This window comes from Pelophylax lessonae (assembly GCF_965119305.1).
Source record: "Pelophylax lessonae genome assembly, chromosome: 2".
Classification (NCBI taxonomy): Eukaryota; Metazoa; Chordata; class Amphibia; order Anura; family Ranidae; genus Pelophylax; species Pelophylax lessonae.
The window spans coordinates 510,141,412-510,159,400 of NC_138769.1; the positions used below are offsets into that span (position 1 = coordinate 510,141,412).

Here is a 17,989-nt window from a genome sequence, read left to right on the forward strand (position 1 = left end):
CTTCCTTGTGTTCCAAACTGGTTCATCCCAAGGAGTTTGCTTTGCATTCCTTGGATGTGGTTCTGGCGATTTGGGTGCTTCTGACAGCTATGGAATCGTTTCCGAGGCCAGACTCTTTTTGTGGTTACACAAGGACCAAGGAAAGGCCTGGCCTCTTCTTCGGCTACCATCTCTAGATGGATCAGATGGTGACTCAGGCCTTTTTTTTTTTTTTTATTAAAGGTCAGGTGCCTCCTTTCCCTGTCACCGCGCAGTCTACTCGGGCGGGTAGTACTACTTGGGCCTTCCGTCATGAAGCGTCAATATCTGAGGTTTGCAAGATGGCCAAATTGGCCATTGTTGCATACTTTCACCAAATTCTACAAAGTTGATATTTTTGTATCTGCCAATGCTTCTTTTGGCCGCAAGGTTTTACAGGCTGTTTGAGGGGCTGTTCCACACTCTTGAAGGGTGTTTTCTTTAAACTTTTTTTTTTTTTTTCTCAGATGAGGCTCCTGTGTCCTGGTTAAGGGCTCTTATGTTTAGCTTTGGGTTATTTTCCCCCCTCATTTTCCTTTTGGACGTCCCAGTAGTCAGGATTTATGGAGTGCTGTGTCCGTCAAACTAAAGATAATTTTTGTTTTTACAGTAAAATCCATTTCACTGAGTTTAACGGACACAACACCCACCCCTCTATGGAGTTCTGATACTTCTAATACTTCACTAAACTGAATAGCTATAGCAGGGGAGCGAGGGGGGGGGGGAGTATATGCCAGCTGAGGAAGGCCAGTGGGCATTGCAAAGTGTTTTTATTCTGCCTAGTCCTACTCCTGGAGGAGGCGATATAACTCAGTAGTTATGATTTATGGAGCGCTGTCTGTCGATGTGGATTGTACTGAGAGTAAAAAAAAATCACATTTTTTTTCGCTGTTCAGTGGCACACACAATTTTAATGCTTCACATGTTTGGTATGTATTTACTCAGTGCAACTTCATCTTTTATATTTTACCAAAAAAATGTGGTTAATTTATTGCGTTTGACATATTTTTTTTTACTGAAATGTTGCATTTCGTAAACTGTTGCACTATGTGCAACTGTTAAATGACAAATTTGAACTACCACAAAAGTTTTCTCTAGGTTGTCTGCTTTTAGAAAATATATCATGTTTGGGGGTTTTAACCACTTGCCGACCGCTCACTGAGCTGGTACTGCGGCAAAGTGGCTAGTTACCGTCTGGCGACGTAGACCAGACTCTCCCCTATCTCGGCGGCGCACTCCAGCTGTATTCAGACACAGCGGGAGTCGGGCCAGGGGAGCAGAGGCGGTGATCACCGCCGCTCTTCCCCGATCGTCGGGGATCGAGTGAGGAAATCCGCCCCTCTTGTGTAAACAAAGCGGGCGGATCTACTATGTGACAGACAGTGAACGATTACAGGATTCAGCTTAACTGAACCTGCGATCTGTGTCACACAATCCCCTCCTCCCACACACATCAGTAAGCATGAGGCATACATTTAACCCCTTGATCACCAACAGTGTTAACCCCTTCCCTGCCAGTGTCATTATTACAGTAACAGTGCATATTTATAGCACTGATTACTGTAGTAATATCACTGGTACCCCCAAAAGTGTCAATGTCAGTCAGGGGTCCGATCTGTCTGCCACAATGTCGCAGTCCTGCAAAAAAAATCGCAGATCACCGCCATTACTAGTAAAAAAAAAAATTAACAATAAAAATGACAAATCTTTCCCGTAGTTGGTAAACGCAATAACTTTTGCGCAAACCAATCAAAATACGCTTATTGTGATTTTTTTTTTTTTACCAAAAATATGTAGCAGAAAACAAATTGGCCTAAAATGTTAAATTTTGATTTATAATTTTTTTTGTGAATGTTGTATATCAGAATGTAAAAAATATTGTGTTTTTTTTTTTTTTTTCAAAATTGTCGCTCTTATTTTCAAAAATTAAAAATCGCACAGGTGATCAAATACCACCAAAAGAAAGCTCTATTTGTGGGGAAAAAAAGGACATAAATTTTATTTGGGTACAGCGTCGCACGACCGCGCAATTGGCCGTTAAAGTAACACAGTGCCGAATCGCAAAATATGGCCTGGTCAGGAATGGGGTAAAATCTTCCGGTCTTAAAGCGGTTAAAAATATGCTCATTGAGAATTTTTTTGTCAAAGACATGTATCTAAATACATTTTGGCCTAAATATATGACAAAAATTTTATATATATTGATATTTTTTAACTGTAAAAGTAGAAAATGTCAAGTTTTTCACAAAAAATTTTGCTCTTTTTATTCTGGTAAAAAATGAAAAGCACAGAGGTGTTCAAAACCACCAAAAGAAAGCTCTGTTTGTGGGGAAAAAAAGGACGTAAATTTTGTTTGGGTGTAGGGTTGCATGACCGCGCAATTGTCAGTTAGTCGCGCTGTGCCAAATTGCAAAAAGTGGCCTGGACGTTAAGCAGGAAAATCCTCTGGTGGTTAATCTTCAAGCTTAAAACTATTTTTTATCATGTAAACCAAAAAAAAAAGGTCTTTGGGATTCAAGTGGTTAAGGATTCCAGCTATTGGATATGAAAAACTGATGTAAACTGGATCTTCTTTTTTTTTTGTTTTTTTTTTTTTGTTTTTTTTTTAGTATATAAACGTGACAACTGATGAAGCAGTAAAAAAAAATGGCCCAAGACAGGTTACTTCTCAGGACGGTAATGTCAAAATTGTGTTTTGAACAGGTACCAAAGGAGGTCTTGGTAACAGTGATGGTTAGAGCGGAGGTTTATTAGTGGGAGCTATTTGTGTAACGCCTGGTATAACAGTACAAATTTGCAGATGAATAGCAAGAGGATGTTGAAAAAACATACAGTGCAGACACCTGATATAGAGTAAAACTAAGGGCCAATTATAGCTCAACCCTAACTGGAGTAAAGAACACTGCCCACCTAAAAATGCATGTGGGGAAACGCATCAATAAAATAATTTCTTCATGTTAGATCACCTTTGTGGAAAGAAGATAAGCTATTAGCATGGATGGGGATGCAGAATCTGAAATGCCCCTGGCTCATAGAACCAAGGTTCTAACAGCCACATTATCAAGCAAGTTGCTGAGAAGTAGACTTACTGATCCTTGATGTAACAAAACTGTCTGATCTGGTAGAGGCCACAGATCGACTGCTAACATTTGAATTATGTCAACATACTTTGCCCTTTGAGACCAGAGCTACACGATTGACTGGAAAGATCCCAGCCCCAAGCTCACAAAGTAAACTAAATATGACCATGTGCCCCTAATAGATGATGGTACAAGCCTCAGCACCCTATTGTGTATATCAGCTAACTTCTGGGTTCAGACTGAAGCTAAGCCCATTGCTAGTCCAAAGCCACAGATTCTGCTTAACAATGTCTGTAAAAGCACTGTAAATATGCCACTGAAGTAACCCATAATAAACTTTTGTAGGTACTCTAGTGTTTGAAAGAAGGCAATAGCTTATGCTGGTAATCTCTCGGGATTAATACAGATATGGCTTAATTCCAGTTTGATATAATAATGGTATAGAGCAGTTCCAGGCTCTGTACTAGACCTCCAATTTATATTAGTGCTAGCCTTTTTGCAGGACATATTATAAGTTTAGGGTAATACCTACCCTGTTTCCCCGATAATAAGGCCTCCCCTGAACATAAGTTCTCCCCGATAATGAGGCCCCCTGAAGCTACCGTAACTCTGGACTGGCTCACTGTTGAGCGCAGCCGGAGCAGACAGGAAGTGCGAGGTCTCTTTTAATCAGAGAGCCCGCGCCGCCACCAGCACAAGCTGCCGCCTGCTGCTCACTCTGCCCTGACGGAGTCTGGCTGACTCACAATTAGACAGTGAGCCGCGCGGGGCAGGAGTCGGGCACATTGTGTGGACACACAGGGGTGACTGAGGTAGGGGGGAAATGTCTGATAAAGGGGTGGGGTGGATGTCTGGTGAAGGTGTCCACTGGCACAGGGGTGGGGGAGTGGGATCACTTAAAATGACACAGGAGGATCAGAGGGGGCAATCAAAATGACTCGGGAGGATCAGAAGGGGGGGGGGGGATCAAAATGACACCGGAGAATGTAATTTGCTGGTTTGTGATGACAACTACTACCGTACCGTATACAGGTAATACATTTCCTTTTTTTTGTTCAACAATAAATGTGTACCGTATTCTTATAAGACATCCCCTGAAAATAAGACCTAGCGCATCTTTGGGAGCAAAAATTAATATAAGACCGTCTTATTTTTGGGGAAACAGGGTACCTCCATTTTAAGTCAGTATGTGACTAAAGGAAGACCTAGGTTTTATTTACAGTGTGTTTATAGTTTGTTTTATATTGTGTTTATAAGCAGGGAAATGCTTTATGTACCATAATGATGGCATGGGGCGAAAGAGGGCTGTATGTTTGCGATTAGTAGATATCTTATGGCCTTAAGCGTGCTTTAGGCAAACCTGGTTTAACCACTTCAGCTCCGGAAGGTTTTACCCCCTTAATGACCAGGCCATCTTTTGCGTTTCGGCACTGCGTTACTTTAACGATAAATTGTGCGGTCTTGCGACGCTGTACCCAAATACAATTAATGTCATTTTTCTTTCCACAAATAGAGCTTTCTTTTGGTGGTATTTGAACACCTCTGCGGTTTTTAGATGTTTCGCTAAAAACAAAAAAAGCAACCAATTTTTAAAAAAACACCATATTTTTTACTTCTTGCAATAAAAACATTCCCATTAAAAAAATTTCAAAAATAATTTTTTTTTTTTATCAGTTTAGGCCAATTTGTATTCTGCTACATATTTTTGGTAAAAAAAAATCCCAAAAAGCGTATTTTAATTGGTTTACGCAAAAGTTATAGCGTTTACAAACTACGGGATAGATTTTTTTATTTTTGTTTTTATTAGTAATGGCGGCGCTCAGCGATTTTGAGCAGGAGTGTGACATTGCGGCGGACAGATCAGACCAGTAACTGACATTTGACACTTTCTGGGGACCAGTGACACTAATACAGTAATTAGTGCTAAATAATATGCACTGTTACTGTATAAATGACACTGGCAGGGAAGGGGTTAGCACTGGGGGTGATCAAAGGGGTTAATGTATGCCTGTTGATGCTTACTCACTGGGGGGGGGGGTTCTGTGACAGGCACAGAGATCAGGGTTTCAGCTTAGCTGAAACTCCTGATCTCTCTCCCTGCCTGTGTGACAGAAGATTCAACTGCTTTGTTTACATAAGCAGGCGGGTTCTCTGTCAGTCTCTCTGATGATCGCGGGAGGCCGGCGGCAATCACCGCCGCTCCTCCTGCGGCCCGCCTCCCACTGTGTCCAAACTATTTGCATACCGGTCCACAGATGAAACTATTCGTTTCCCACACCTGTACATGCTGCTCATGTAATATAAAATGTTAAACAGAAATAGAGAGGGGTTTACAGCCGGTTTCCAATCTGCTCATTAACTGACATAAAGTGGTTGTAAAAAAAAAAAAAAAAAAAAAGCACCTGTGTGCAGCTACCCCCCTTCAACTTACTTGAGCCCATTCTGTCTCCAGTGATGTGCATGGGAGCAGCAGCTCTCTCCACTCTTTCTTCCTTTACAGGGCAGATTGATCACAGCAGGAGCCATTTGCTGCTGTTAATTAAATCCTGTGGTGAGAGAGTGGGGCTGAGCTGCACTGTCTGTGTCAATGGACACAGGGCGGCTTGGGATTGAGTCCACTGGTGTGCCACTATAGGAATCGACTTCCTATGGTGGCACACTGAGAAAATGAGGATCTAGGAGCTCTGGTGTGGGACCCAAAAAGAGGAGGGTCGGGGCTGCTCTGTGCAAAACCATTGCACAGAGCAGGTAAGTATACCATGTTTGTGTTTAAAAAAAAAAAAAAATATATATATATATATATATATATATATATATATATATATATATATATATATATATATATATATATAGGACGTACAATCACTGTAAATCCTAACCGATTCAAAACTTCACAATTTAAATGCCTAGAAAGGGCAAAAAATTGCCCTTCTGAAAATACCATTTGCCAGCTTCGTCTGTTTTTATTGTTTGAGTTACTAACTTGGAACACACACGTGCAGAAATAGAAAAGTCCAAATTATTTGTTTCAGGTCAATGACCCAAGACAGAATTAAAGCAAAAGCATCTGCATGACAGATTGGCATTAATAGAAACAGAGGTCAGCAGTGGCAGCCATCATATCTCTTTGGTGTACCCAAAATCTATTTTTCAGCATGTCTGACAGAATGCCTCAATGTTTTTTTTTTTTTCCTGTTGTAAACTTTACTAGATCTTGCCGGTAACAGCACTCTTGTTGATGACTGACAATAGCTTCACAGCAGCGTTGTCAGCCTCCCATGGTTTTTCCTGCGGTTGATCATGGTTTTGCATGTCTAATGGACCTGATAGGCAGTTCAAAGTGGTTGTAAAGCCTTAAGGTTGTTCACCTTAATGCATTCAATGCATTAAGGTTAAAAACCTTCTGTGCTGCACCCCCCCCCCCCTTTTTTTCTTACCTGATACTGATCCAGCAATGTGCACAAATGCAGCAATTCCAGCCACTTTCGCTCTCCTTGTTGGACAGATTGGTGGCAGTAAGCTAGCTGCTGTCAATTAAAAGCTCTGACGTGGGGGGGGGGGGGGGTGAGAGGCCGAGTTACGCTGTCTGTGTCAATGGACGCAGCTTTCCATGGAAGGACCTGGAGCGCCGGTGGACAACCCCAGAAGAAGAGGATTAGGCCTGCTTTTTGCAAAATCATTGCACAGGGCAAGTAAGTATAGGCATGTTATGATTTATTTATTTGTATTTTTTTAAACAAACGTTTACAACCACTTTAACTAAAGTAGCGCACACAACCTGCTGACAATGCTACTACTAATTTTGAGGCAGGTAATTTGCATGGTCAATTTGCAAAAAGAAGTTTTGTTACTGGCAGGATCACTAGGCAGGTATGTTTACACTTTGAAACTACATTTTTTTTTAGGTTCATTGGGGAGTGGGACAAGCAGTCCCTGTACTTCTGCTGGAACACAGCATTTTATACTGCATGTGTAACTGATGTTACGTACAGTTTATACAGCACTCACAGCGGATGCATCTGAGTGAAGGGAATAGTTTGGCCCACCTTGGTGCAAACAACAACTCTTTTAAGTGACCTATAGTTGGAGTTGGGCCTTAAAGCACTGCTGCCAGTAACTGCAAGTCTCTTGAGACTTTGAGATGTCACTACTGTGCTAAAGACTACTGTTGTTGCCAGAGGCTTTAACGTGAGGAAGCAAAAGGCCTGCCTCTACCAAGATGGCTGGCTTCACACACACCGCATAACGAGTCATTGTAAGTCAGTAATTGTAAAAAGATAAGTTGCAGGTAGAACACACACACACTGCTGGTGACTAACCCTGTGCCCTCTGCCTGCCTGCCTTTTTTTTTTTTTTTTTTTTTTAGGCACAGCTTCTAGAGTTAAGTTCCTCTTAAAGTAATTGGCCCTGCAAAAGTATGCAGATAGGTATTTAAATAGTAACTCCTGAGAGTGCATGCGCGGGCAGCTAAAGCAGATGCAAGCCTGAACCACTCCGCACACTCCTTGCACATACAGCCTTCATTAGCGGCCCTCTTCCCCCGCTCGCTCCAGTATTTTGGCGGGCGGGCAACATGGAGACCCACCCCATGTCATCCCGGTCAGCGTGGAAGACCCTTTATTACTTCCCACTACCCGCCTCGTGTATCCGGGATCCAAGATGGCGACCAGCACCAAGGTCTACACACACAGGGAAGGGATGGCTGCAGCCACAGCCTCAGAGGGATAAAGTGAAGCCCCTTGGCTCAGGGACACGCACCAAAGACTCTCCCAAAACCCCTCCATCTTCAGGTGAACCAGTGGACCTTTCATATGCTCATTGCAGCCCTGCCAATTCCCCCTCACAAGCTTCTATACAATCTCCAGGCCATGCTTCCCACACTTCCTTTGCTCTGGACCAGGGATATGGCAGACATCTTCCTCAGCCAAACCAGTGGCCAGGATGCAGATGCTGACAGTCCTCTGGGATCTCCAGCTCCTTTACCGACACCATTACTATACTCTCCTGACACTATCCTACTTGCCCGCTTTGCTGACATGCTACAGAGGGAATTAGAGAAAGCTACCACTAAATTAACCTTTGATCTGAAACAAGAGTTCCAGGCACTGGCATGTCCTCTTAACAGCATTGAGTCCAAAGTTGATGATTCTGTCCACAGAGTGGTGCAAAATTCCTCCATGATCATTGATCTTCAAGATCGACTAGACTCTAGAGGAAGCTAACGCTAAAATCGATGACCTTGAAAATCGTGCCAAGCAGTATAACTTCCTTATACGGGGGCTACCAGAAACGGTTTAAGATTTCACTTCTATTACCTACTTATTAATGCAATCTGCTGTACCAGATGTTGATGAAATCCATATGGAGATCAACCGCATTCACAGGGCCTTAGTTCCCCCAGAACCTGGTGGGCCCCCTAGAGGCGTGATTGTGAAACCCCATTTCTTCAAAAACTAAGAAGCGGTCGTGAAGTATGCTAGGGAACATCCTGATCTGGAAGTTGAAGGCTATAAAATCCAAATATTTGCAGACATCTCACAAGCCACTATTCAAAAACGGAGAGCATTTGAAACCCTACTTTCTTCACTGATTCAACGTGACGTTCGTGACCGATGAAACTATCCCTGGTTGCAATTCACCTATAGCGGCAGATCATATTCCTTCTCTACTTTTGCTGACGGTGAAAAGATTCTGCTAAAATTGGGATTCATCTCTTCTCACAGCCCATTTCCGAATCAGTCAAGATCCAGCGATTCCCCCTCTTCTCCGCTTTCACCTCTTTGGTCTTCCCGAACATCAAAAAAAGCTGGAACTCCACGCCGAGTTACCTGAGAATTTCCTGAACAATGCCAGCTGACCGTCTCTATGGTGGCGGCTTCTCAGTGATCCTCTTATAGGACATTAGCCGCTACCTCTGTTTTTTTGTTGTCTTTTATATGCCTTAAACCTGTTTTTTTTATTCTCTAGGTGATCTTGGAACTTTTGGTTTGCAGATTTACCTTTTTAGTTATGCACCATATACCTATTAATTGTTGACTTATTAGAACTGTTTTACCCCTTTTGTTTTCTTAGGCTGCTCAAGGGCTCATAGGAGGGCCTATTTATTTTACTCACAATTTAATACCTGTGACGGGAGGAGGCTATACACTCTCCCAGTCTGTTGGACTCTTCCCATTGGTTGACTTTGGTGGAGACCCCCACATTCCCAGGACTTGGTTTCTGGACTATGTGGTAATACAATTCACGGTTTTCAGTTGGTCAATTTAATTGCTTTGCTACACTCTTTGATACTGGGTGTTCTTAAACCCATGTATCTTTTACCCTTTTTTCTTCTTGCTCGTTCTTCTGCTTCTAATCTTTTTTCCTTTCTGAGGGTCAGTTGGAATTTATCCTGGATTTCCAAGATTTATGAATGCGGGCGTGGTGGGTAAGTCTGCCTGTTTACAGCTATTTTTATCCTTTGCCATGTCCAAGTTAAATAAATCCACTGGAACCGTGCGACTGCTTTCCCATAATGTTCAGGGGCTGGGCTCACCCGCTAAACGTATTGAAGTCTTCCAACTACTATAGATCACTGGGTGCTGATTTAGTAGCCCTTCAAGAAACGCACTTCTTCTTTCACTCCCCACTATATTCATAAAGACTACCCCGTTTGTTACTTTGCTAATGCTACAGAGAAAAAACGAGGTGTGACGCTCTGTCATGACAGATTTCCTTTACAGAAACCAAAATATGAAATGATAAAGAAGTGCGCTACTTATAGGTGAAGGAGCACCTGGGAGAGAATTTGGTAACATTTTTGATTTATTATGCTTCGAAAACGAACCAGGTAGCCTTTCTCCATTCCTTACTTAGATCATTAGCGCCAGAGTTTGAGGGAGATGTAATTTTTGACCGGTGACTCTAACTTGGCGCTAGATCATATTTTAGACAAATCTCACACATCTGGACTGCAATCCCCCCTAAGCAGGGCCACAAATTTGCTGCTCAACTGTTACATCATCACGATCTTATTGATACTTGGAGGAAGGCCAATCCTACTGCTCGAGACTACTCTCTTTTCTAGAGCCCACAACTGCTACTCCCGTATTGACTATGTATTTCTCCTTTCGGGGCTGTTACCCAATTACTTTTGGCTAAGATAGTTTTGACGCCCTGGTCCAACTACGAACCTGTAGTTTTGTTCTCTAGTTTGACGGTCAAGTTGGCTGACTGAATGAATCTATCCTTAGTAATGAATCTTATTGCCTGGATATTATTACCCACTCGAAAACTTATTTTGACACTAATAAAGCAGAAGACATAAACCTGGCCATCAACTGGGCGGCACACACAGCTTCTATTCGGGATTTTCTGATTGAGCTGTCGTCTAGACTGAAGATAGTTTGCAATGAGGTGATTACTACTAAAACAAGGGAATACGAAGCCCTAGTTAACCAACACAAACCTTCCCCCACCCAGATCCATTGAATAAACTTGAAACGGCCTTCATTAGCGCCATACCCAAACTGAATAAAGACTCCACTGACATCCTTAACTACTACCCTATTTCATTGATTGTGACCTCAAAATTCTAAGGGAACTTCTAGATTTTACGTTTAGATACATTTCTAGCGCAATATATCCATGAAGATCAATTAAACTAACACCAAATGTTGGATCATATCTGTTGGGCTATAGCCTTGATTTCTGCGGTATGAATGGGATACTCCCTTTTTAGGGAATTACTACTCCTATCACTAGACCTTTGTTAGCCTAAATTGGGACTATTTACCACTCTAGAAGCCTTTGGATTTGACTCTACTTTTATTTCTCTATTGAAAATGCTTTATAGCAATCCGTCAGCCCAGGTTTCTGTTAGGGGTTTTAGGTCGCTCTCGTTTCCTATCCGACGTGGAACACGACAGGGTTGCCCACTTTCTCTATTGCTGTTTGCATTGGCAATTGAACCCTTAGCTATAGCAATTCGATCCCATCCTAGTATACATGGCATATGTTGTGGGCAACAGGAACATAAATGCTCCTTGTTTGCCGACATCCTCATGTATGTCACTAACCCTCAAACTACCCTAACTAATTTACTGACTTTGTTTTAACCAATTTTCTCTGAACACCCAAAAAACAGCCCTTAACGTTTCTTTACCTCCCTCAACGGTGCAGACCTTACGCAACACCTATAGCTTTCAATGGGCATTAAACTCCCTTCCCTATTTAGCTATCCAACTGACTCCTTCAATCGACACTGTATCAGACTAATTATCCTCCACTTTTCTGTCAACTTCGGGAAGATCTTTGATGGTGGGCAGACTATCCCTTATCTTGGTTTGGCAGAATCCACTCTATTAAAATTACATTTCTACCCAGAATACTCTATTTTAGAACCCTACCGATTGCTGTCCTGAGGGGAGATCTGCAGTGTCTACAATCGGAAGTTCTTCGCTTTGTTTGGGGCAATAAAAAAAAAAACAAGAATGGATAAATTGACAACGTATGTCTCGAAACCGAGTGGTGGGCTTGGCCTCCCTAATTTACAGGCTTATTATCAAGCTGTTCAAATAACTCCCCTTTCCTACTCAACGGCCAAGGCATCCACACCTCTTTGGGTCTCTATTGAAGCTCTCTCCCCCCCCCCCCTTTTGCCATTGGTTCTCTAATGTGGCTTCCTAGCCATCTTCGTCCCCCCTATTTTTTGTCCTACCCTGTCCCATTCCCTAGCGATTTGGGATGGTGTAAAACATCGAAACCCCCTGTCATCTCCACTTACCCCGCTGGCTCCCTTGTTTTGCAATCCTGAGTTCTCTCCGGGATTAACTCCACCATTTTTATGGCGGCTTAACAAAGGGCTTTTTAGGATAGGTGACTACCTCAATGGCGACCAACCACATTCTTTACAGTATTTTAAAGACACGTTACAAATTCCCTCCAGTGAAATATTCCAATATAGTCAGCTTATCTCTTTTATACAATCTAAACTAAATTTGCTTCAGAGACTGTTTATACTTACACATTTTGAACGACCTTGTCAAACGAAAGGCCTCCTAGGGGACAGATATCTACGGTGTACGCCACTCTTACTGATCCGAATACTAAACTCCCTTACATGTATGCAAAGATGCACCCATCTGCATCCCCCATTTGCTTTAGACGTTGTGCCCAGATGGATACAATGTATCATGTTTGGTGGCAGTGCCTGGTAGTCACCAGATTCTGGATTCGCATATTTAATTTGATACATTCAGTGACGGGTTAATATCCGTAGATCTCCGGAAACCAGCGCTTTTTCAAAAGCTTACTGAGGTCCCCAGAAAATCAATAAAACTCATCACATATATATGTTTTTAGCAGCCAGAAGAACTATTGCTAAATACTGGAAGCAGTTGACTGTTCCATTTGACTACGTGAAGAATAAACTTAACTGGATCATGGCTAATGATAGACTTACCTGTATTCTCGGCAACTCTATTAAGAAATTTGATGCGACATGGGATCCATAGATACGATACTCACTGTAACCAAATGAATTCTTGACTGACCCTTTCTTTCCCTTTATTTTTTTTCCCCCCCTCTTTTCTTTTTCTTTTTTTTTTCCTTTGCTTTTCCCTGATCTACTTCCCTTTTCTTTCCTTCTTCCTCTTTCTTATCATTTTTTTGGTTTGTCTGACTTCTTCAATAATTGCAAAATATTCTGATGGAACATATAGTTCTACACTGTTGATACTCATAGGAATGTACAGTGGAGTTCCTTTTCCAGGTCTCTTGACCCCCCCCCCCATTTTTTTGTCTCCTCCCTCCCTCCTTTTAACCACCCTCTAATTTTTTATTTTTTTTTTTCCCCCCTGTAACATAACCATTACCAGTACCACCTAATAAAATGGCTCGATGAGATATCATGTAGGCAATCCCCAGTGGATTAGACATGTATTCTTTGTCCATATCAATAAGACTTCATATTCTTATACTGTATACGGTCTTGTTACCCCTACTGATACTTCTACCGCAATTTATTGTTGAGATCTCCCTAATTAATGTTAGGAGATCCTATGCCTATGAATATTTTGAAGGAAACACATTCCTATACCTGTTTTAGATTTCACATTTATTTGCACTAATGTTCACAAATTGTGCCTTATTTAACATTGTCTTATTACTTCAATAAAAATATTGAAATATAAACAGTTACTCCACTTTTGAGGGAAAAAAAAATAATCCTCTGAGTGATCAAAGCACATTGCAGGGATTTTAACAAACGTTGTTGCCGATTACTTCCTTTTATGCCCTATAGAAAAAATGGTTTATTCTTCTGTGTCTTTTGAATACAGATTCTAAATGGAAGTGACTTTTTCAATAATCAGCTGATGCACTTGCACTGATGCATCTCTTGAGGAGAGTTGCAGGGTTTGCATTTTTTAGATTTGATTACCCTTTCGTAGCATGTAACCAAAACTTAATTTTTTTTCTGCAGAGGATGCCTGAAATGTGACTTGTATCTTGGTGCAGACTGCAGACTTCTAGTAAAATCAGTGAGCCAATCACACAAGCAGAAAATTAAAATTCTGGTGGTGTTCTGTACACCCAACTGTGTACAGAATGCGTCCAGGTTGCCTTATTGCATTGAATTTTACAGAAATCTACAGAACTACAATTCGAAAAGGAAAAACGAACCTTAAAAAAAAAAAAAAAAGATACATTTTGTGAACATGAAAACACAATTTGCCTTGTGTCACAATTGTAGTGTGTGTATAAAAAAATATTTTGGATTTTTTTTTTTTTTTTTTTTTTCCCCCCCCATTAAAATGGAGTTACTACTGTAGTGATTTGTATGCTTGTTCTGGGTAGGTGATGACAGAGGTTCAGTATAACAGCCAAGCAATTGGTGTTTTTAGGTCAGCAAGGACCGCTTTCGAATAGGAAGGTTGTAAAGTGTGTGCATACAAGCACACGGCTGCCTTAGTAGCCTTTTCCCTTCATAGAGAAAAACATGTAATTTTATTACCTTCTTGCCTGCAATAGTAGCTTATATAGAACAAATAAGATGTACTATGCAAATGCCATCTCAGTTTCTGTTTAGCTATAGAAATAGTTGTGTACTTTGAATATTATGTGCTCTGTTATACAAGATATTTCTTTGTGTATGTTTAACCTGCTAATTGATCATAAAATGTTTTAGATTTTTTTTTTCTCAGCTCTGTGTGTTTTTATGGCCAGATTTTTAAATCTCTTGTGTTGCAAATTAAGTGAAAATAAACTCTTCAGCTTATTTAATACATCTACACAAATTGAGCAAGGCTACAACGTTCTATTTTGCTGTACTGTTCCTCACTTAGTTCTGCCTTATGGCCTAAAAGTTGTCTGGTGGCACGTACGGTCACCAAGCTTTCTGCATGCGAAGAAGGCACTATAATTGTATCTCTTTAACTCTGCATACTTTTTGGGCTAACTCAAAAGCAAAAGACCATGATCAGGAATGAACACACACATCTAAAGCGATGCTAGGGTGCCTTTTTTTATTTTGCACCAGAACACCTTTTCGCCTTGGTGCGTTTGTTTTATGCATGCTTCCAGTCACTGCACTAAAACCATGCACCTTACAGAATTCATAATTTTGGGACTGATACCATTTAAGGCATTGAGTCAACTAGGCATGAGGGGGGAAACTTAAGTTTTTTTTTTTTTTTTGTTTATAACCACAGAGATGTACTTCTGTTTAGACGTTTGAAGCCTTAAAGCATATCAAAACTCAAAAACAAAAATGTAATTTGTTGCGTTTTACCTGTCTATAGATATGTTGGCTGCATTTGTTGCCCCTTTTTAAGCTAGTAACATTTACATCAAGTATAGAAAATAGCTGCTTACCTTGCCAAAAATGTAGTGTACATATCACTTTCAGCAAGCTGAAAAGAAAACCCGAATACCCTGATGTATCTATCCTATAAGAATTTACATGTAATGGAGATAGACATTCATGTTTGAAGTATAGTCTGTGTCACAATCATGGCTCCATCTATAGACCTTGTATAGAAAATAGTGTTGATGTGAAGTGACAGGAAATATATTATTTGAAGAATCACAAGTTAAAGTAAAGGGGAAAAAGCCTGAAAAAACAAAAAGCCACCACATCGAAGGACTGATGAACTGCAATATATTACATTTTGGTACCTTATAATCACTAAACTCTGCATTACAGAATTGGAAGAGACTTATCTAGATGCAGTTTTAGAATGAAATCTTATCATGCATTTTTGTGTTATACAGATGAAAGGATACATTTTCCTGTTCCTGCTAAGCCAACTCCTACAACAAGCAAATCAGACTTGCCTTCAAAGGAGAAAGTTGAAAGCAAGTCATCCAAGCCAGATGGAAGAGCAAGTCGTTCTAATGCTGATCAGAAGAAACCACGAAATAATGAGGGGCTCACAGCTAGCGAGTCTCTTCTCCTTAAATCAGATGCTGCAAAACTCAGATCCGATTCCCACAGCCGATCTTTATCACCAAACCACAACACTCTACAAATTCTTAAGTCTGATGGAAAATCAAGTGGTCTGAGATCTGAATCACCTGGTCCTGGTTCACGCTCCACATCACCAAAGCCAAAAACTGTGCCTGCTGGAAAGACTGTGTCCAGTGCAGGTGCTTCCCGCTCTGCATCTCCACAGGAGAAAAACCTACCTCAAAAAGTTGCTGGTCCTGCAAAGACCAAGCTTGAACCACCACGGGAAAGATCGAAGTCTGATTCCTATACTCTGGATCCTGATACTCTACGCAAAAAGAAGGTACCATTCACTGAACCATTAAGAGGGCGGTCCACTTCACCCAAACCGAAAATGACTGTGAGGGATGGTAAACCTGCTGGTGGTAGTGAAAATAGAGCGCCATCTCCACATGTTGTCCAAGAAAATCTGCACAGTGAGGTAGTTGAAGTCTGTTCTTCAAGTACATTAAAAACCAATAGCGTTACTGACAGCACATGTGAGGACAATACTGAGGTAACAAGTGTTGATGATGGTGCATGCAAAGTTCATTTTAGCATTGGAAAAGCACCAGTAAAAGAAGAGCAAGACACACGGTCCTCTCCCAAAGTCAGCCGTAAGAGTGCTGGCAGGCATGTTCGACCCAAAAAGGAAAAAACAAACTTTCTTTTTAAAGATGGTTCAAGATCTACTGAACCAGCAAAGGAAGCAATGTCCCCATCTGTAGCTGAATGTGCAAGAGCTGTGTTCGCAGCTTTTCTTTGGCACGAAGGTATTGTTCATGATGCTATGGCATGTTCTTCATTTTTAAAATTTAATCCAGACCTGTCCAAAGAGCATGCACCTATTAGAAGCAGTCTTAACAATCAACAGCCTACAGAAGAAAAAGAAGTCAAGTTAAAGAACAGACACTCAATAGAAATATCATCTGCTCTCAACATGTTTCATATATCACCACATGGGCCAGACATATCAAAAATGGTCAGTATTAATAAGAACAAGGTTTTGTCAATGCTTACTGAACGGACACTTCACGAGAAGTGTGAGGATGGCAAGCATGAGAGTTCCCCATTTGATGTGTCAAATCACCACTCCACCAAATCCAGAGCCCTTCTTCCCTTAACACTTCAGCACCTTGTGGCCTTTTGGGAGGATATTTCACTGGCCACTATAAAGGCAGCTTCCCAGAATATGATTTTTCCCAGTCCTGGTTCTTGTGCCGTGCTAAAGAAAAAAGAAGGTGAGAAGGACAGCAAAAAAGCCAAGAAGGAGAAAAAGAAGAAGGAAAAGGCAGAGTCGCGGCCACGTGGTAATCTCTTTGGTGAAATGGCTCAGCTAGCTGTCGGGGGACCAGAGAAAGACACAATTTGTGAACTATGTGGAGAATCTCATCCCTATCCAGTGACGTATCACATGCGGCAGGCTCACCCAGGTATATTTAACAATTTTACATTTGAGATCACTGTAGTTGACCACACAGGGGTCTGTTGTACACGTATTTGTAATGTCACAAAATTTAATTTGTTGGTAATGGACACTTTCAAATTCTAATTAGAAGCGGTGATTGTGCAATACAATATGAAACCTATTTTTCCCTCCTTTTAATAAGTAGATATATATATGTTTATTTTGTAAGGCAAAATGTTGTTAAATAGGGGCAGTTTACTAAAGCTGGCCATATACTGTTCGAATCCCTGTATGGGCAGGCTGAATGTATCCCCAAGTCGATTGATCAACTTGGGTACAACCAGCTTGCCGGATTTTACATGCAATTATCACCAGCGGCTGTTAAATGGCTCCCCCCCACCAGGAGAATACAATGGCTCAGCCCCCATCAAGGCTCTGTGCTTACAGGAAAGAAGCAGGCCATAGGCCATGCAAATTTAAGTCAAGTAGATATTCACATTGCTGTGAACATTCACTTTGCTGTGAACAATTTCTATTTCTTTAGTAAATATACCACAATGTGTTTAACACCCTAAAGCCAGTCGGAAGCCATATTTTTCATCTCTCAGTAAACAGAAATCTGGTTGCTGTGGGTTAATGCTGCGTGAATATTATGGCTACTCCTTTGTGCCTTGGTGTGTAACTGAGCATGCCTGGAAGTGTAAAAAAATAAATGATGGGTTAACACCAGAACAGTAATAGAAGGGAATTCTTCCTATGGGCAAACTTGTTCTTGTGACATTCTGGTTTTCCCTCACTTTGGAGAGATTTCCTCTTCCTGTTTTTGCTATAGGACAGGAAGTTAATCTCCCCTATGGAGCACAGATGGCAAAAAACAAACTGATAAGTGTTATAACCGCCCTTACTCTATTTAAAATGGGGAAAAAAAGTTTTGCCATCAGTTCTACCGTCAGTTTACTCTAATTTTATTGATTTCTCTGAAAGTGCAAGCTAGCAATGCCATCTGTTTCTTAGTTA

The 17,989-nt window shown here is 41.1% G+C and overlaps 1 protein-coding gene across 1 annotated transcript in view; it reads left to right on the forward strand.

Moving 5' to 3' along the window:
• The window catches only part of MYCBP2 (MYC binding protein 2), a 553,924-nt gene that overhangs the window by 472,114 nt on the left and 63,821 nt on the right, over nucleotides 1-17,989 (forward strand). Inside the window, 1 exon segment of the mRNA XM_082246610.1 lies at nucleotides 15,351-16,997. Within this exon segment, the coding sequence (XP_082102736.1) occupies nucleotides 15,351-16,997 (1,647 nt within the window).